Below are 21,764 nucleotides of genomic sequence, written 5' to 3'. Positions count from 1 at the left end.
GGGGGGAAGCAGCTGCATAGCGCAGGGAGCTCAGCTCGGTGCCCTGTGATGACCTAGAGGGTTGGGATGGGGGAGTGGTGGGAAAGAGGCTCCAGAGGGAAGGGGATGTGTGTCAACTTACAGCTGATTCACATTGTTGTAAGCAGAAACCAGCACAACATTGTAAAGCAATTAACCTCCAATTAAAAATATACATAAAATCAGGAATGGCGGCGGGGAAAGACCACAATTGTGTTCTCATTTGGAGGTCTATCCTCTTCTCACCCAACTCTCGTGACATCATAAAACCCGAGAGCAGAAAGGGACTTGGTTGAGGGCAGGAATCCTAGAATCAGCCCTCGGCCCAGATCCCAGCTGCTGCGTTTGATAATTGTGACCAGGGGAGTGACTGACCCTGCCTCCCCGTCTGTGCACCTTCCCATCATGGTGTAAGCTCTGTGCCTGTCACATAGCGTTGTCGTGAAGACTAAACGAGAAGGTGAGTGTTGGCTGTGTACTCCTGGGAAGGAAAGGAGAGCCAAAGAAGTGAGGCACCTGTGCCCAAGTTCACCTGACTGGTCAGTGGCGGCTCTGGGGCTGGCAGCCAGTGCCCCTGATCAGGGCTCTCATGAAGCTGAAATGTACACATAGTGAGTGTGCAGTTCATACTGGAGACGTGAAAAATGGCGCACTTCTTTGTTGCCTGCCTTCTTTTAGACGTCAGACAACAGAGTCCTGTAATCCACTCAACCCTGATCTCTCCTCTCCTGACCATGTCACACAGCACTAGAGACATGTATAAACAGTGGGTTTACCGGGTGTGATATCAGGAACCCTGTAACTTTCTCCTCCTCACGAAATCCTCCTCTCGTGCATCCACTCGGGTTTTACTTCCTGTGTACCCACTATGTGCTTGGCATGCCTCGAGACACAGGAGACTATGGCTCAGATGGTGAAGAATCTGCCTGCAGTGCAGGAGACGCGGGTTCAATCCCTGGGTCGGGAAGATCCCCTGGAGAAGGAAATGGCAACCCACTTCAATATTCTTGCCTGGAGAATCCCATGGACAGAGGAGCCTGGTGGGCTATGGTCCATGGGGTCACAAAGAGTTGGACTTGACTGAGCGACAAATGCTTTCACTTTCACTCTGTGCCGGGCACTCCTCTAGACGTAGAACGCACGCAGTAACAAAATAGACTCTATAAAGAACCTGCCTTCAGAGGTAACCTTATGGGGGCACGAGGTAGTGGAGAGACAGTAAACCACCAAAAGAATCAACAGATTGTGTTAGTATCGTGGAGGAAAGAGCAGTGTGGCGGAAGGGTCCCTGGAGGAGGCCACTTCAGAGGAGGTCAGGGAAGGCTCACTGAGGAGGGGACGTTTGAGCTGAATCTGAAGCATGGATGCAGCCCAGCGTGCCAAGTGCTGGGAATGGCCTCTTCTTTCAAGTAAGATCTTGAGCGCAGTTATCCCAGAGGATTAGGGACGATGTGAAGCTGTCGTCCTTCATTTGGGTTTGTTTTTTTGTTTTTTTTTTATATGAGAAGGTTTAGGGAAGTCAGGCACCTGAGAATGTAAGTACCCGAGGAGGAGCCAGTACAACCAAGAGCACAAAATAGTTCAGAACCAGGAGGTGGGGGTCACTTCTAACAAAATTTGCCGCACACCTGACTTTGCTTGGCATTGATGGCGTGTTCATGTGGTCACCGCACATTCTTCTGCTACGTCTTTTTTAAAAAATTTATTTATTTTGGAGGCTAATTACTTTACAATATTGTAGTGGTTTTTGCCATACATTGACACGAATCAGCCATGGGTGTACATGTGTCCCCGATCCTGAACCCCCCTTCCACCTCCCTCCCCATCCCATCCCTCAGGGTCGTCCCAGTGCACCAGTCCTGAATACCCTGTCTCAAGCATGGAACCTGGACTGGCGATCTGTTTCACATATGATAATATGCATGTTTCAGTGCTATTCTCTCAAATCATCCCACCCTTACCTTCTCCGACAGAGTCCAAAAGTCTGTTCTTTACATCTTGTGTCTCTTCTGCTATCTCGCATATAGGGTCATCGTTACCGTCTTTCTAAATTTCATATATATGCGTTAATATACTGTATTGGTGTTTTTCTTTCTGACTTCTACTTCTTACTGCTTCTACTACATCTTTTGCACCCGGTTTTATGCGGGGCTTGGGGGGAGTGTTAACAGATGAACGTGACTGCCCCCCTCCCCCATGGTGGCAGCAACCCTGGAGGATCCAGGGCCGTGCTGGGTGGGCAGGCTGGGACCTGACTGGACATGGTTAGGATCATGGGAGAGAGCTAAGGTCAGGGGGAGAGGGAACAGGGCCAAGTGGGGCTGGGAAAGTAAACGGAAGGCATATGGTCAAGAGCAAGTGGATGTACCAAGAGCCAAGTTGAGGGGGAGGTGAGGGGACTGGGTAGAAGTTGGTGCCCTGCAGAGGCCAGCCAAGCCTGTGGCATGGGAATGAGCTGCAGGTCATGGAAGTTATTTTCAGAGCAGGGACCAAGCCACCCACTGTTTGAAACAGATGGACATTTAGGCAAATGTAATCCCTTATAATCAGTTGCATTTCTGACCATATGAAGAAATATATGCCGTGTGTATGTATAAGGCCTTAGACTGTTGCAGTTATGTTTCATTCATGGCCATGAATATGAATGCCACGAAGAACTTTTTTAAGAATTCCCAAATTTCTTCATTCTTTGGGTAAGAGCCAAGTTTCCAAGTCATTTCAAGGCCATAGCTATTGACTGTTAATTATGAATTTAAAACCCCAAAACATGTATGTGCTTTTTTAAAAATAAAAAAATCAAAATTTTAGTTAGCAGACTGAATAAATGAACACGAATGCTTTCTGTCTTTCATCGTTCAGCATGACCTCAAAGTCTCCGTCAAGCTAAACAGTCACTCTCTGGACTTCGGGGCTGGAGCCAAGGAGGAGTGGGTTTGGGATTGTTTTTGTTTTAATTATTGAAGTATGGTTGATTTACAGTGTTGTGTTAGTTTCAGATACACAGCACAGTGCTTCAGTTATGCGTATATGTATATGCTATTTTGAAAGTTGCATTTCTGTTTCATTTTTTTTTACAGTTATTGGGGGTAGCCAAGCTAAGAACCCACTTACTGAATAGTACCTGACGGGGTTCACCCAGGTAAAGACAAGGCTGTTAAAATGGAAGTTGATTTTCAAGGCTAGTAGAAAATCTCATTTTGCAGACAATTAGAGAAATCTGGGTGTTTTAATGATATCCTAGTTTTTAAAAATTGTCCTTGGAATACTTAGTGATATGGCAGGAAGGAGCTTAATCTCTGTTTTAAAAAGGAACAGTTAGCAGTAAATGGGATGGACACCCTGAAAAAAGAGTAGTATTCTCTGTTCCGTTGTTGCTGAGAGAGATGGCAGTTATTAGCTGGAGTAGGACTTCTGATTGTGTGATGACATGGAGCTTTGTGCCCACGTGAAAAGCATCATCAAGCAGTGAATGATAATGAAGGGCACATTAATAATCGCAGTGGTAGGGCGTCCAACAGAGCCTGACATAAAGAGCAGGCTCTTGGGCCTTCTGATAAAACTCATGTTTTTGCCAATGTTTCTCTAAGCAGCTTAGTATTAAAATTCTTTTACACTGGTTTTCTTCACTAGCTCTAAATTGTACTGAAATATACCGATTTTTCCTCAAAATTAGGCTATTCACAATTTTTAAAAAAGCTCTAAATTTTGAATAGCCTAGTTTTGAGGAAACCGGTATATTTCAGTATCTGTGTTTTAATACAATCTATGCATCGTATAATTGTTGGCATACCTTGATGTTTCTCCGCCATCCTTGTCTGAAGTCAGAATTGCCCTCAGGGCTCTCCCCCACTCTGAGACTTCCCGGGAGGAGGCTTGGTGACTGGAGGAGTTAGTTTTGCATTCTTTGTCTTATCCCGTAGACAGTCCTGTAAAAATAAAACATTTACATCCGCCCATGGTGGCTTCACTGTGTTATTATTACCTGAAGACAATAAAATAAGAAGACAATACACGACCTCTTAAATTCCCCTCCCAGCCCTGGAATCCACGCAGCCATCAATTATTCCACAAATTAAATGGAAGCCTTAATACCCAATCTTCAACGAAACCCAGTACAGTTTCCAGAATGCCTCTTACCTTGTCAAGGCTTGTCTTTCAGAGACCCTCTGTGACTCCAGCCTCCCTCCGTCCTGCTCTCCCTCCCCAGCCAAATACAGCCCCCCTCCCTTCGCCATGTTCTGGGTCACAAATAAAGAGCAAGAGATGAATCGAGAATTATCTGGAGATAGTCTTTCCTTGGTGAAATGTTTAAATCCTCCCCCCCTGGTGGTATTGAATCTGGAGAATGAATTATGCGCAGCTCAAAGGCTGGGAAGTTTCTGGTTCAGGGGACACATTTACAAGTCACTCCCGATGGATGCCCAGTTCATTGTCTGGGGCAGCCTGGGGTGGGGTGGGGTGGGGGATTCCATATCAGCCTTTTGTGAGGAGGGAGCCAGGAAGCTGGCACTCAGGCAGAGTCTAGGTCTGTTGGTACAAGGTTTTTCAGAGGAAAACACATACATTTAAGAGAATGTCTGCTGCGGGACCCAAGCTGTTCAGCCCCCCTGAGGTTGATGAACAGCTTTTGGAGTTTCTTCCTTTGTCTCAGTATTTGATCAGTGGGTATAAATATGCACTTCTTTTCTTCAGTGTATGTTTTCCGCTTACAGTAAGTCCCCTACACACGAAGGAATTCTGAGAGCGCGTTTATAAGTCCAGTTTATTTGAAAGTCCAACAGAGTTAGCCCAGGTACCATGATGCAAAGAGCCGACTCATTGGAAAAGACCCCGAGGCTGGGAAAGATTGAGGGCAAGAGAAGGAAGGGGGCGACAGAGGATGAGATGGTTGGATGGCTTCACCAAATCAGTGGGCATGAGTTTGAGCAAGCTCCGGGAGATGGTGAAGAAGGACAGGGAAGCCTGGTGTGCTGCGCCCCATGGGGTGACAAAGAGTCGAACACGACTGAGCGACTGAACAAAACAACAAGTACAACAAAGTTAGCTTAGGTACCCAACTAACACAACTGTCTGTACAGTACTGTACTGTAATAGGTTTATAATGCTTCTCACACAAATAATAACATAAAAAGCAAACCAACACAGAAAACGTCTTTAATCTTACAGTACTTTGAAAATTACAGCCATACCAGCGATATATCACTGCTGTTTTTACGCTTGCTTCTGGACATCCTGGGCTTGAAATAAAGATGCTGTAGCACCGTACCCTGTACCGCACTGTACTGTAAAGTACACAAAAGCACAACCACGTGTAGGGGATGCACACACATGACAATGTAAGCCAGACACGAGAACTGACTTATGTGATTGGGACATGAGAACACATGTTCGCGTCTTTGAAAGTTCGCAACTCAAAGGTGTGCATGTTGGGAACTTACTGCATTTTAGAAACATGGCCCTTGTAGGAGAAGGAAGTACTCATTTTCATATCAGCAGCTGTCTCAATCTACTTGTGGGTAGGTAGAAGTGTTTGCAAAATGGCTGTTTTCTGTTAGGATGACGCCAAAAAGATTCTTAGAAAAAAGCCATGATTGATAAGCGTGTTTCAAAGAATGCACCTCCCTTTACCTGGTAGGTCAGAATAGGCCAACCTTGACCATCCTAAAAATGTGAACTAGAGAAGACCTTGTGGAATGGAAATTCAGGGTGAGACCTGGACCTTGACCAGGGTCTTAAGGCCAGTGATTAGTAAAGGAAATGTTCTTGTGACTCACAGGCACTTCTCCCACCTTGACATACATGGAGACTTCAGAGCCGTGTTTGGTCAGCGTGACGTGGCTTCCTATGAAGCATTCGTACCTTATGACTGAAGAAACCACTTGGGTTGTAGATTAGTATACGGACTTCAGAAATCCTTATGTTCCCAAGATCAAAGAAATATTCCCTAGGTGAAAGGAAAATACCATTATTATTCATTCATCTTTTCCAGTCTGTTCTTTGTTTTGTCAGGCTTCCCTGGTAGCTCAGACTGTAAAGAGTCTGCCTGCAATGCAGGAGACCCAGATTTGATCTGTGGGTCAGGAAGATCCCCTACAGAAGGAAATGGCAACCCGCTCTAGTATTCTTGCCCGGAAAATCCCATGGACAGAGAAGCCTGGTGGGCTACAGTTCACAGCGTTGGAAAGAATCAGGCGCAACTGAGCGATTAGCACTTTCACTTCCTTTGCTTTGACCGTGGGTGAAGAGTGGGTTGCGTGTGTTGGTCTTAGGCTGGTGGAGGTGGATTACTTCCCGCAGTGATGGAGAAGCATGTTGAAAATACAGATTGTTATGAGAGAGTGAAGAAAGACGGTCACAAATATGAGTATAGTTTTCAGTGCAGAATTGTGTGAACAGAGTATATTGCCATGGCAACAGGGAGCTTAGTTTACAGAACATGTTATGTTGAACACGAAGTTTCCAGTTGGGTATAGACTCTCTCAGGGAATGAAATAAAGAAAAAACTTAAGTCAGGGTGGGAGAGGTGGGTGGCTTTTAAAGGTTCAGCTTCAGAATGCATTTGGGGTAAATCTGGGGGCTTCCCTGATGGTTCAGTTCGTAAAGAATTTGCCTGCAATGCAGGAGACCGCAGTTCAATTCCTGGGTCAGGAAGATCTGCTGGTGAAGGGATAGGCTACCCACTCCAGTATTCTTGGGCTTCCCTTGTGGCTCAGCTGGTAAAGAATCCGCCTGCAATGTGGGAGACCTGGGTTTGATCCTTGGGTTGAGAATATCCCCTGGAGAACAGAAAGGATACTCACTCCAGTATTCTGGGCTGGAGAATTCCATGGACTATATAGTCCATGGGGTCACAAAGAGTTGTATATGACTGAGCGACTTTCACTTTCAAGCCAAACTGGGCCTTCTTACAGAGCAGCAGACAGAAGTCAACCACTTAAGGAAGGCAATTCTTCTGCAGATGGTTGTGTCTAAACTTGGGAAGCCTGGCATACTCAGATGGTAGATGTGAAAAAAAAAAAAAAATCAAAATAGGTTCCACATGCCTCAATCCCAAAATTAATTTCTCAAGCCCCTCTCCCTACAGCCGCACACCCACAGCAGCGCTAGAGCCAGAATCTTGAGACACCTGGTCTACTGTGAGCCTTGCTGGAAAAACACCACGTTTTCCTCCAACTTGTACACAAGTGGTCTGTTAAGTGCGGGGTGCAGAGACAGAATGAATTATGTAAGAAATAATTCCAGTTTTTGTTAGCTGTGACATTTTTATATGTCACGTTTTGAAGAGGCCTTCCTCTGTAGTAATTCACAAACCTTGCCCAGTTTGTTCTTGGACAAAATTGTGAACTACTTTGTCATTGGTTTGGGAGCCGATGACTGGTGAGGGGGCAGAATCCATGTTTTGGTTTCCATAGTTCGGGGCTTGCCAAATCTTTATCCAGGCTTTGTTCAGGAGGCAAACTCAAGTCCCACTTAGTCACATAAAATTCCTTTTGTTTCAGTAAGCAGAAATGCAGTCTCTGATTTGTATGATTGAGTGACTGCTGCAGAGCGTAAACTTAGAGCACTTGTCCCGCCACCACCCCCAATGCCATGCACACGCTGTGTGCATGCTACGTTGCTTCAGCTGTGTCCCACTCTTTGTAACCCTAAGGACTATAGCCCTCCAGGCTCCTCTGTCCATTGGACTCTCCACCGAGAATACTGGAGTGGGTTGCCATTTCCTTCTGCAGGGGGTCTTCCTGACCCAGGGATTGAGCCCCCATCTCATTGTGTGTCCTGCATTGGCAGGCGGGGTCTCTACCACTAGTGCCACCTGGGAAGCCCATGCAGACAGGGTGAAGTGGGGCAAAACCAACATACTGGCCCTCAGGCTAAGGCTGGCCTTTTTCCAAAGTCACATGTGTCAGTGATCCCTATCCATGGACAGGCCAGAAGTGTGACTTCACCTGCTGGAAGGGATTTTCATTTTTCTGTGTGTTTTTCTTTCTCTCACTTTCAAAATATTGTATATATATGTGTGTATATATATTATATGTATATATTAGCTACAATATAACATTATAGATTATATGTATATACTTATATATATAGTGCCAGTTTCCCAGAAAGGCATTTGGACATTTCCAGAAACAGTATATAAACTATACACTGTGTATAAACTATGTGGTGATCATTGGTTTATTTTCAAGAAAGAACAGTGGATGCAAATTCATTTTTAAAAAATTTATTTTATTGAAATATTGTTGGTTTACAATGTTGTGTTAATTTCTCCTGTGCAAGTTCATTTTAAAATGAAATTTTAATGCCATATCAAAATGTGTGACCCAGAGACCAACATGCTAGGAAATTGTCTCTTTCTTACTACTTTCAGTGCTGTTGTACTTACCAGGTTGTAAACACATAGTGATCTAGTTAAAGTACCAACTGAAAGCCGCAGATTAGAGGACAGGACTTGGACTTCCTTTTTTACAAGGGTGACACAGAGAAATGCTTGTCCTAGAGACCGGATGTCAGGTCATCGAAGAATAAACAGTAATTTCTCTGGAAAAGACGTGCTGAAGAGCCAAACAGAATAAATCCTGCATAGTATATTGGTTCTTTATTCTGTGGCATTCGGTGTTATCTTACCTTTCTTAGCCATTTACTTTGCTTGCCTGAGTCTTTGGAAATTACTCAGTAAAATTTTAAAAATTAATATTTTGAGTTGTGCTTCATAAAGACTAGGAGTCCACATTTGTCAGCCAAGAATACAATTCCTGCCCTGCTTCCCTCATAGGATTTATTTTTTCAAGAGTCAAAATGGGAGCAGGGAACCACTTTAACTATAAAATGATAGAAAAATTCCTTTGTGGTCTATACAACATATCTGATGAATAAGTAGAGACCAGTACTTTCACCTTTATGTTGTAACATGGATTGGCGTCTAAGAAATTATAATGAAATTACAATGAAATCTTCAGATTTTAGTGGATGTTCACCTAAGAGCTAAGACTGTTAAACTCCACCAACCTTGAGTTTAACATTTGGAGAACCATAAATTCTCATTTGTGAATTGTTGAGTCAGATGAATAATTTCAGCTTGAATGTATTGAAGTTGCACCTGTAGAAAGTTTTCTTTTTCTGAAGGAATTAGGGGGAAAAAAGAATGACTGGCAGAGCAGAAATAGAATTCTTTTTCTACTTCAGCTGCCTTCCCTACACAGAGGAAATCTGGACCTCAGGCTCTCCCTTGCAAAATCTGAAGGTGTCACACATTTGGATGGGGGACTAATAGAGGAGGTGAAAGAGAACCACAAACCGAAATGAACTTAGAAGTATCCTGGTAAAATACGGGGGAAGATAGATTATAAGAATATTCTCATCAGCACGGATGGTAAATAGTAATGAGCTATGTTGATTCCATTGGTATTAATTTGAAGTAGGTATATTGTTGTTCAGTTGTTAAAGTCGGGTCTGACTCTTTGCAACCCCATGGACTGCAGTATGTCAGGCTTTCCTGTCCTTCACTATCTCCCTGAGTTTGCTCAGACTCATGTCCATTGAGTTAGTGATGCTATCTAAACATCTCATCCTCTGTTGCCCCTGCCTCCTCCTGCCCTCAGTCTTTCCCAGCATCAGGACCTTTTCCAGTGAGTCAGCTCTTTGCATCAGGTGACCAAAGTATTGGAGCCTCAGCTTCAGCATCAGTCCTTCCAGTGGATGTTCAGGACTGGTTGCCTTTAGGATTGACTGGTTTGATCTCCTTGCTGTCCAAGTGACTCTCAAGAGTTTTCTCCAGCACCACAGTTTGAAAGCATCGATTCTTCGGTACTCAGCCTTCTTAATGGTCTAGCTCTCACATCCGTACAAGACTATTGGAAAAACCATAGCTTTGACTGTACGGACCTTTGTTGGCAAAGTGATGCATCGTTATTGTTTTATTTTAGAAAATATCATAAAACATTCCTAACCTTGACTGCTCCACCCTTACTCTTGCTCTGTCCTCTATCTTTGTTTGCCCACAGGTCCCTCAACACATGTATGTTCTTACTTCAGGGTTTCTGGGGACTGTAGTTGTGTCCGGTGGAGATGCGGATGTGGTTGAGGTTAGAGTGTGAGTCTAGTAAATAAGCAAAAATCAGCTGCTATTCTGTTGTTTACCTGGTCATCTTTATGAGCTCCTTGAAGGCAGACAATGCTTTACTTGCTCTTGTGCACCAAATGTCTCAGTATAAAAGAATTCTTGTCCTTTGGTGAACGTTGTCAATAAAGATGCAGAAAAGAGTGATTCATTGACAGAACCTGCAGCAAATGACTTGCTTCTCCGTTCTTATGGATTTTTTAAAAGCTATCATAACTCTTCAACCTGTCCTTTTGTTCTGCATTTCTTTCTACTATGTAACCACAGACCATCTTTATTCACTTACTTGTGGATAATCTTTCTAAAACACAGATCTGATTGTGTCTCCCCTGCTTTGCATTTAATTTTGTGTTTAAATCATCTAGAGCAAAAATTTCATCCCAACCTGGCTTTTCGCCCTCTGGCATAATTCTGGGCCTTAGTGCCTCGTCCTCCAGTAGTACGTTGCCTCTTAAAGCAAAAACTTCTCCCTACTGCCTGCAGGCAAAGCCATTAGAAAAGTACATGAACTGCCAAGAATTATGCTGGTAAATAAAATTATACCAGACACTCCAAAACATTTTAAATTTTGAATTATTTTTACTGAAGTTTTATATAATTTACATAGTTGATTTTTTTAATTGACTAGTAATTAAAAGCAAATGCTTTGTATGCTAAATAATAAAGAAAACAATGGAAGTTATTAAGCAAAAAATTAAAAGCATTTTTAATAATGTTGTGGAAAGGCAGTAACTGTGGTCACATTTGTGGGGATGCCAGTGTCTCTTAAGATTTTTCACATCTTCAGGGGAAGAAAATTTAGAGATGAGGGTGCTTCTGAGGATGGATATATGTTTATTTTTATACTTAACTATAAATAAATAAAATTGTCACTTAGCACTTTAAGTAGAAAGTTTTTTGTTGCTTTAGAGTTAATAAGAATTTCAAATACAACTGTTTAATAATGTGTATATTTTTGTGTAAAATCTCTATGTCTATATTTTTCTATTGTATATAGTTGTGCTTAAAAATATTATCTCTAGTATTTGTGATCAAAGGAATAAGGAACTCTTGGAGAAATGACTGGTTTTAGGTCTAAGGCAGCAAATGTACAAGTTAAGCCTGAAGATTTTTCTCATACCAGAAAGCAGGGAAGTTAGCAAAGAGGACTAGAACCTTGTCAGAAAAAACTCAGAAGCCAGTGATTTAAACTGTGTATCAAATGTGTTTAAATCTGTAAGTTCATAATTACAGTTCAGAAATAAAAACCTCATTGGTCATGTTTGGAGACTGTTAGGAAACTTACCTCTTTGTTGTGAAAATCTGAAGATATAGGGAAAGAATCAGGCATCTATCTTGCCTTTCTTATATGATCAATATCTCAGGAAATTTCTCTTTGTATAATTATTCAGCTAATAAATCAAGAATAAATAGAAGAAAAGGGAGAGAACTCAAATAAACAAAATGAGAAATGAAAGGGAGAAATAACAACCAATACCACAGAAATATAAAAAGTCACAATAGAATACTATGAACAGTTATATGCCAACAAATTGGACAAGCTAGAGGAAATGAACGAGTTTCTAGAAACATGCAGCTCACCAAAACTGAATCAAGAAGAAATAGATAATTTGGATAGAATTCACTAGAAGTGAAATAGAATCTGTAATTACAAAACAAACAAACAAACCTCCCTGCAAACACAAGTCCAGGACTAGGTGTTTTCACTGGGGAATTCTACCAAACATACAAAGAAGAACTCACACCAATCCTTGACAAACTCTTCCAAGAGATTAAAGAGGAGGGAACATTCCTAAAGTCATTCTGTGAAGCCACCATCACCCTGATACCAAAACCAGACAAAGATAATACCAGAAAGGAAAATTACAGGCCAATATCGTGGATGAATACAGATGCAAAAGTCCTCAACAAAGGATCATACACTATGGTCAAGCTGGATTTACCCCAGGGCCACAATAATGGTAAACATATGCAAAACAATCAATATGATATATCACATCAACAAAAGAAAACACAGAAACCAAATAATCATTTCAGTAGATAACAGAAAAAGTATTTGGTAAAATTCAGCATCCATTCACGATAAATACTTTCACTGAAATGAGTATAAAGAGAACAGATCTCAGCATAATAAAAACTGTCAGAAACCCACAGCCAACATAATACTCAACAGTGACAAGCTGAAACGTTTCCTGCTGAATGTTAGAACACAACAAGGATGTCCACTCTCACTTCTATTCAACATAGTATGGGAAGCCCTAGCCACAGCAGTTGGATGAGAAAAAGAAAGAAAAGGTATCCAGGTTGGACAGGAAGCAGTCATGATACTCTCTATAGAAAACCCTAATGACTCCACACAAAAACTATTAGAACCAATAAACAAATTCAGCAAGGTACAAGATTAACATACAGAAATCTGTTGCATTTTTTACACTAACAATAAAATATCAGAAGGGGAAAGTTAAAAAAACAAAACCTTTTAAAATGCATGTCAAAGAAAAAACTAAGGAATACACCTGACCAAGGAGGTGAAAGAGTTACATGCTAAGAGCTATAAAACATTGATAAAGGAAATGGAAGATGATTCAAAGAAATGGAAAGATGTCTCAGGCTCTTGGATTAGAAAAATTGATAGCATTAAAATGACCATACTACTCAAAGCAATTTACAGGTTTAATGCTATCCCTGTCAAATTACCTATGAAATCTTTCACAGAACTGGAATAAATAATCCTAAAACTTAGGTGGAACCAGAGAAGACCCAGAATTGCCAAAGCAGTCCTGAAGGGAAAGGGCAAAGCTGGAGACATAACCCTCTCAGACTTCAGACAATACTCCAAAGCTACAGTAATCAAAACAGCATGGCATTGGCACAAAACCAGACATATGGATCAGTTGAACAGAATAGAGAGCCCAGAGATAAACTGCACACCTGTGGCTAACTAGTCTTCAACAAAGGAGGCAGGAGTACACAATGGAGGGAAGACAGTCTCTTCAGCAGGTGGTGTTGGGAAACCTGAACAGCCACCTGTGAATCAATGAAGTTAGAGCACTCTTTATACCGTACACGAAAATAAATTCAAAATGGCTTAAAGACTTAAATATAAGACATGACACTTCAGAATTCCTAGAAGAGGGCATAGGCAAAACATTCTCCTAAATAACATTGTAGCAATACTTAGGTTAGTCTCCCATGGTAGTAGAAATACAAGCGAAAATAAACAGGAACTATTCAAGCTTACAAGCTTTTGTATAGCAAAGAAAACTGTAAACAATACAACCTACTGAATGGAAGAAAAGATTTGCAAACGATGCAACCAACAAGAGCTTAATTTCCTAAATATACAAACAGTTCATACAGCTCAATATCAAAAAATAAACAGCCCAATCAAAAAATAGGCAGAAAACCTAAATAGACATTTCTTCAGAGAAAATATATAGCTGACCAGTGGACATATGAAAAGATACTCCACATCGTTAATTATTAGAGAAATACAAGTAAAAACGATGATGAGTTATCACTTCACACCAGTCAGAATGGCCATCATCAAAAAATCTACAAATAATAAATGCTGGAGAGGCTGTGGAGAAAGGGAACTAACTCTCCTATACTGTTGGTGGGAATGTAAATTGGTATAGTCACTATGGAGAACAGTATGAAGGTTCCTTAAAAAACAAAAATAAGGACTTCTTGGTGGACCCATGGTTAGGATCTGCTTCCACTGCAGGGGGCACAGATTTGGATCCCTGGTTGGGGGACTAAGGTCCCACAAGCCACACAACCGAAAAAAAAAAAAAACTAAACTGAAACTATAGTTACCATATGATCCAGCAATACCACTCCAGGGCATATATACAGGAAAGATGAAAACTCTAATTTTTAAATTCAAAAAGGTAACATGCACCTCATTGTTCATAGCAGCATTACTTGCAATAGCCAAGACATGGAAGCAACCTAAGTGTCCATTGACAGATGAACAGGTGAAGAAGACATGGTAGATACATTATCAGCCATTAAAAAAATATATATATATTGCCATTTGCAATATTTGTGGATGAACCTAAAGATTGTCACACTAGGTGAAGTAAGTCAAACAGATAAAGACAAATATTGTATAGTATCAGTTACATATGGAATCTTAAAAAAAAAAATACAAATGAACTTATTTACAAAACAGGAACAGACTCACAGACATAGAAAACAAATTTATGGTTACCAAAGGAGAAAGTTGGAGGGATAAATCAGAAGTCTGGGATTAATATATACACACTGGAATATATGTAATAAATAAAGACAAGGACCTATTGTATACCACAGGAAACTATATCCTATACCTTGCAATAACCTATAATGGAAAAGAATCTGAAAAAGAATATATATATCTCTGAGTCACTTTAATGTGTACAACATTGTAAATCAACTATACTTGAATTTTAAAAAAGAATAATAGAATATCACTTTGAAGTCTCTAAAGAGTTGGGATTTGTTGTTGTTGTTTAGTCACTAAATCACGTTTGACTCTTTTGTGACCCCCATGGACTGCATAGCCCACCAGGCTACTCTGTCTATGGATCCCAGGCAAGAATACTGGAGTGGGTTGCCATTTTCAGTATACACCTATTAGAATGGCCAAAATCCAAGATACTGACACCACCAAGTGTTGGTGGGGACATGGAGCAATAGGAAGTTTTATTCATTGCTGTTGGGAATGCAGGATGGTACAGCCCTGTTGTGAGACAGCTTGGCAGTTTCTTATAAAATTGAACACACTCTTACCATATGACCCAGATCAGTCGTGCTCTTTGGTATTTATCCTAATGAATCACAAACATACAAAAACCTGCACGTGACTACAGTAGCTTTACTCGTATTTGCCAGAACTTGGAGGCCACCAAGATGTCTTTCAGTAGGTGAGTGATAAACTCAGACAGTGCAGTTATTATTCAGTGCAAAAAAAAGTGAGCTCACAAGTCATGAAAAGACATGGAGGAACCTTCAGTGTGCATTAATGAAAGAAGCCAGTCTGAAAAGGCTTTGTACTGTGTGGTTCCAACTGCATGACCTTCTGGGAAAGGTAAAACTATGGAGACAGTAAGAGGGATCAGTGGTCGCCAGAAACAGTGGGAGGGAAGGATGAATCGACAGAGCAGAGAGGATTTTTTTTTTTTTTAAGGATTCTGTGTGATACTGCAGTGACGGATACCTGTCATTGTATGTTTGTCACAGCCCAGAGAATATACAACTCCAAGAGGGAACCTAATGTAGACTAGTATTTGATGAGAGTGCATCAGTGTAGGTTCACTGATCGTAACAAATGTCCCATCTGGTAGGGAGATTGTCGGACGAGGGGGTATATGGGAAAACTGTACTTTCCACTCGGTTTTGCTGTGAACCTAAAACTGCTCTAAAAACATTGTTTATTAATTAGAAAGAGGAAACCAATCTTACCAAACCATAGCTATCAAAGTATTTTAAGCAAAACAAACCTTTTCTGTTACTTTTTCTGTGGCCACTGTGTGCCCCTCTGGAGAAAAGTTAGGGGAAGTAGTAGGTGTCATGGACTGGTCAGAAGGAAGAACAGTCAGAGATGAAAGGAGGACTCATGCAGTCAGTTCCAGGTACCTTCTGTATAATTTTTTTTTTTTTTTGCTTTATCCAAAGTTTTTAGGGATAAAGACTATCTGGTGAAGACTTTTTTTTTTTTTTTTCCCCGAATGAAACATGTGTGTATCCTGTTTCTGAAGGGAATTTCCTTTTCTCTAAAGCTGATTAAAAAAAAAAAAATTTGTTCCCAACTCATCTTCTGAGACACTAAATTACATGAGACATTAGGAATCTCAGAGCCTGAACAACATTTGAACCAAGTTGAAGGAGACGTAAAATGATGATGCACAAACCGTATATGAGTTTTAACCGTATAAGAGTTCTGCCAGGGTTGGATGGATGTCTGTCATCTTTCTGAGTTCATTTTTTTCCTTTTAGGTAAATAAATGTTGTTTGTTTGTTTTTTCTAGTTGGGGAATGGCGGTCAATGTGTATTCTACCTCGATAACCCAAGAGACTATGAGCAGACATGACATCATCGCTTGGGTTAATGACATAGTATCTTTAAACTACACAAAAGTGGAACAGCTTTGTTCAGGTAAGAGCATTCTTTTAAGTATTTACCTAAACGTTTACTCATGTGGAATGTGATTTTATAAACCAAAGATGATGTATTTGGAATAGGAATATATATATATACAGCTTCAATAGATAATTTAAGGAGAAAACCTCAGGTATAATTAATGAACATATGGGGGAAAATGATGATGTTCACCAAAGAGCATCGAGCTACCCCAAAACGTGTTATGAGTGATCTCGCTGAAGCTCTGTAACTGATCTCCCAGCCTTTTCTCTGTCACCCCCCCCAGTAAGCCACCACACATCTCTTCCTAAAAATGCAGATTGGATCCTGCAAAACCCTTTCTTATAAACATTCCGGGCGCCACGTTGTCCTTCCTACAGGATAAAATTCGCTGTTTTACGTGACTGATAAGGTCCTTTCCCTCTGGCTGCTGTCCATCTCCTTGGTTTCATGGTCCACATCTCCCTGCCCTGCGCCTCTGCCCCACGATACTCTTTGTTCCTAAAGACTCCTTCCCTTTTGCATTGCATGGATTTTTTTCATGCTCCCGTTGCCAAAAAGTCTTTCCCCTTCTCTTCATTTGCAGTAAAATCTTGTTCACACTTTAAAATCCAGCTCATTGTCATCCCCTCTGAAGGGTTCCCCAGACCTCCCAGGCTTCATGGTGTTCCTGGAGCACCGTGCCCAGCACCCTTCCAGAATAATGCCTACCACGCTGTGTTAGAAGGTCCAGCCTTTATTCCCCTGAAGGTTCCCAGAGCCCTTGAGGGCAGGGCTGTGTCTCATTCTTTGTCAAGTATCTGAGGCGGCACCCTGCCTACTATGAAGTAGGTGTGTAAGGAGTGCATATAGAGCTAAATTAAAAAAAAAAACAAAAAACATTTGATTTCAGTGATTAAGTGCAGGCTTGTTGAAGAACATGTCACTAGTGAAGTAATTCATTCTTAGGTTAGAGTATTTAGCAGAGACATAGTTTTCCTTTTGGAACAGGAAGTATTTTCTTCTTATGAACTAATAGGTGAGAGATTTTCTCTCTGCCTCTGACCCAAAATGGCATTAGGGACGAGAAAATATTCCTGAGATGGATTCGTGTGAAATCCCATGAGACATGATCGATACAGAAGCGTCTTCAGGTGTAGCTGGTGTGGCGATGCTGAGGCCACAGCAGGACATCCTGTGAGTCTTGTGTAGACAGATTTCATGCAGGGCCATCAGCCCCCACTAGTCCAGGCCCACCAGAGAGGACACTCTCGCTTCTCTGCATCTAGGCTGGATTAGAATCAACTAGCGGACAAACTTCTCTTCTACTGACACCTCTTCTCGCGTCATCATTTTCTCACGAGCAAGACAGTAGGGTGTCCAGAACCTAGGCCTTGCCTGACCCACCGGCTCTGTGTCCAGGCTTCAGGCATCAGCCCTCTGATTTGGGAGATCAGTAGTGGATGCAAACCAAGCAGTTCTTTACCCTTTAGTACGATCTGGAGAAAAGCCGACTTAAGACTGTGATGACACCCAGGAAAAATGTGTTGTTTGCCTATTGAAATGACTCTAGCAATGACTGTCAGAAATGGCCCCTGTTGCATCCTGCTCAGCTGCAGATCTGCACTCAGGTTTTCTGGTGCTGTTCTTGCTCTGCGTTTTGGAGTGCCCTGCTATTTTATTTTATTTCTAAAAGAAAGTATTTATGTATGTATTTGGTTGCCCTGGGTCTTTGTTGCTGTGCGTGGGCTTTCTCTCGTTGCAGGGAGCGGGGCTCTGCACTTCGTCGTGCGTGGGCTTCTCGTTGCGGTGACTTCTCTTGTTGCAGAACATGGGCTCTAGGTACTTGGACTCAGTAGTTGTGGCACAGGGGCTTAGTTGCCCGGCCGCCTGTGGACTCTTTCCAGACCAGAAATCAAACCCGTGTCCCCTGCATTGGCAAGCAGGTTCCTATCCACTGTACCACCAGGGAGGGCTTAATATTTTATTTTTAATTTGCTGGAGGAAAAAAAAAAACACCAGAGTGTTTTCTGTTATCAGCCATCCCTTTTCTATTAATAACAAATATCACTTTACATTGTAATTGTGGGTTCGCTTCTCCATGGGGCCTGACCCACGTTCTTCCCTCAGAAGTGCTCATTTTAGGATGAATGCAAATCAGTTTGAAACTGCTGTGGGGCAAAGACAAAACTGTGTATCTTTCCCATAAAGTGGCTGTGTATACTTGCGGATAAGGGCCATGGGGTTGGTTATCCAGAAAAAAAGAGACACAGAGAAGGAAGGAGATAAGAAAAAACAGTCATAGAGAAAATTGCCAGTCATGGGTCTAAAGTGTCCAAGGGGCCCATGAGGAACTTCCTGTTTAACATATTTGTGGGAGTTTTTGCAGACAAATGAAATGAGAAGCAAATTAGAATTTTTAGATACAGCAGTAGTAAATGCTAGAGTGTCCATGTGTGTGTGTATCTGTTCTGTGTATATGTATATATAATTTCTTTGCATATCTTTTCAATTTCTCATAAGGCAAATTCAGTAAAATTTTAGCAGCATTTGTGAAGGGTTCTTGAACAGTTACCTTAAAGAAAGCGTTGGTGTGCATTTTCCAACCATATGTACCTACGTTGCCATCCAGTGTGGCTTGATGAAACCTGTGGAAACCATTTTGATCATGAGAACAGATAATTTTCATTAGGGTAACTCACTGGCTACCAAATATGTTGTATTTTTTCCCTCAAAAAGCAAATAAACATGTTAATCCCCATAGTAGAGAAACGGGTGTTTTATTTTAGACAGTCATTTCATCAAAGTGTAAACTGGGGACTAAATGCATTTCTAATCTTCTGAGAAGCTGCTTAAGAATGCCAGTTTTTGGGATCCTTGACTTTCTAAATCAGCATCTCTGGCTGTGCGAAGCCTCAAGTGTGCCAGCCAGCAAGCACCCCAAGTACTTCTGGGCTGCAGCCAAGAGCTTGCTGTGCATTTTAGAGGAACCCCAAACCACCAACAGTAAAAATATCCAGAATTTACCTGGCACAGTTTCCTTATTCATACTTTAGTCTTTGACTTTTATCTTCAACAGTGGCATTTGGCAAGAAATTCTATCATTTCATTTATTTATGAACTTATTTATTTATACCCTTCTTTGTTCTAGAAGACTTTGCAGGCAGCGAGGACAGTGCCATTAGGATAAGAACAAAACCAGATATTGGTGACCTTAGTGATTTGTCCTCAGCACACTTATAATGAGTAGTCCGATTTCTTGGATAATATCTTTTTCTTTTACTTTCATTTGAATTCCTTTAGTTTACTGTGTATAATTTTATTTTAGTCGTAAGCTATGGGAAAACACACAAAATACCTTCACATATTTAACTGATGTTTTTTTCTTGTTCAGTAAAATTGTTCCTTACTCTTTTTCCTAAAGACTTATGTTCCAATACTGTCAGTCCCCCTTTGGCATGTTTTTTCCCCATTTGCATTATTTCCTATTTGTTTCTTTATTTCCAGCTAAGAGCTCTCCCTCCAGCTATCATTACAACTAACATCAGCTTTTCTTTAGCTCATGAATAGCTGACATACTGCTTCACATGTGTGCATCTTTTTCTGCAGAATTTTCTACCTTTATATCATCTCATTTGTTTCCATCTAAGCATTTTTAAAGCTTTATAAAAGTGAATGGTGTGAGGTTTAACATTTTGAAACATGTTGTAAGTTGCAAAAGGATGACAGTGACTTGTTGTTTTCCTGTTATTTCAACCCAGGAATGTAACCTTATGAAATTGACTTTGAACATGAAATCTGGGTTATACAGTCATATGCATCTTTAGTTTGCATCCATGTCTTGTGAGCAGCAACCTTTATGTTTCAGGTGAAAAACTGGACTACATTAATGAAGGCCAGACTGTCAATGGGTGTGAATACTGCCTAGTAATATGACAGTATATGGCTCATCTATGTTTGATTTGAAGACGAATATTTGTGGATTTCCCATGTTGGGATGGGGGATTGAACCATGTGAAATACCAGATTAGTTTGGCCTAAAACGATTTTTTGTTTTAGTTCAACTGCTTTATAAAATTTCTAGGGTTTTTTGCAGAGTGACGTTTTGGTTTTACTTTAGTACCAGCTCAAACCAGTTTGATAGAATTTTATAAGGGATTTAAGAGAATGGGCATATATTTAAGACAGAAAATAATTTTTTTTTTAATTTAAAAAAGAGAAAGATGGACAGTATGGTGCTTAAGAAGCCATGAAATTCACTTAAGTGACTAGAAATACCATTTTTGAGAGGATGGAGATTAGTGATCTGTCTGGAGCAGAAAAGCAAAGAGAAGTGAGGCGGGAGGTTGGGAGTGAAAAGAATGTACCTTCCCTTTTCCTCTTCACCCTCCCCATCCTCTGCTCTGATACATGAATTTCCTTTGAGGCTTTTTTCTGACAGCCATCTCTCTGCCCCAGTCCTGTCCCCTCAACTGGGATGCAGGCAGCCAAGCCATTGGGTCCACGACTGAGTCACTGGCAGAGCCTGGCCAGCCAGCAGCTGACCAGCGACACCCCCTCGCCCTGGAGGCTGTTGCAGACTGTCCTCTCCTTCTCCCCCATCTCCTTTCTCCTCCCCACTCCCTCCACAGGACGAGCAAACTGCTGATGCTCAGATGCCACACCTGTCCCCAGGCTGGTTATAACAGCTCAGTTATTTTCCTGAGCATTTTAGTATTTGAATAAATTGTAGTTTGAATTAAATCATTTTTTAAATGAAAAAATTTTAGGTCTTCTCTTGACTAGCAATTTATTTTTAAAAAAGAGACAGAAACATGATCAGGATTTGATTCAGTTTCATTTCGTGCTCTCGCTCTAGATGGTTTCAAGCTTTGTCTTGGATCAAGTGTTTGGTGTTTACTTCTTCCAGGAAAGCTCCTGAGTCCAGCTGGTTGTGTCGCAGTCATACTGACCATTCTGAGTCCTTGATGGCTCCCGGAAAGGACTAGGCTGTACAGCAAGCAGCACTGCCGGATTTAGAGGGGCGGCTGTCAGCCATGCCCAGGACCTATGCGCTTTGTGACCGTTTGGGGCTGCGGTCTGTGCCTATGAAATAAGTCGATCCCACCCCAGTGTTTCTCCCTCCTGTCCGCAGAGACTTCTGTCAGGAGGACAGGTTGCTGATGAAATCAGCTCAGAGTCTAAATTTAGTAGACCTCCTCTCGTTGAACCGAAACCAAGTAAGGATATTTTGTCGGTGTCTGGTAGCTCCAGAGCTTACTTAGCTTTATAAAATATCATTGCTTGCTACTTGCTTTCAGAAAGTTAAGTCATCTTGGATTGTGTTACTGTTGTTGCAGATGTCATTGTATTACAGTGGAATATTATTCATATTTGTGATGTATTACTTAGAGGTGGGGGTTTAGGGGTTTTGTCCGTAGTTTTTCTCTGATTTTATTTGGCTGAAGATGGTTTTTAAAATCTATTTACTTGGTCTCAGCAAACTAACTAACTGGAGAGCAGAGGGACAAAAAGTGAGTT

The 21,764-nt window shown here is 41.3% G+C and overlaps 1 protein-coding gene across 5 annotated transcripts in view; it reads left to right on the top strand.

Moving 5' to 3' along the window:
- Positions 1-21,764, top strand: part of MAPRE2 (microtubule associated protein RP/EB family member 2) — a 187,387-nt gene that overhangs the window by 88,355 nt on the left and 77,268 nt on the right. For all 5 annotated transcript variants that reach the window (XM_019986572.2, XM_070778752.1, XM_070778751.1 and 2 more), the window contains one exon: positions 16,153-16,280. In XM_019986572.2, coding sequence (XP_019842131.2) covers positions 16,160-16,280 — 121 coding nt within the window. In that variant the 5' untranslated portion in view covers positions 16,153-16,159. The remainder of the gene's footprint in view (positions 1-16,152; positions 16,281-21,764) is intronic.

The sequence above is a fragment of the Bos indicus genome, chromosome 24 (genome assembly GCF_029378745.1).
Source record: "Bos indicus isolate NIAB-ARS_2022 breed Sahiwal x Tharparkar chromosome 24, NIAB-ARS_B.indTharparkar_mat_pri_1.0, whole genome shotgun sequence".
NCBI lineage: Eukaryota > Metazoa > Chordata > Mammalia > Artiodactyla > Bovidae > Bos > Bos indicus.
This window is presented reverse-complemented; position numbering and strand designations above follow the sequence as displayed.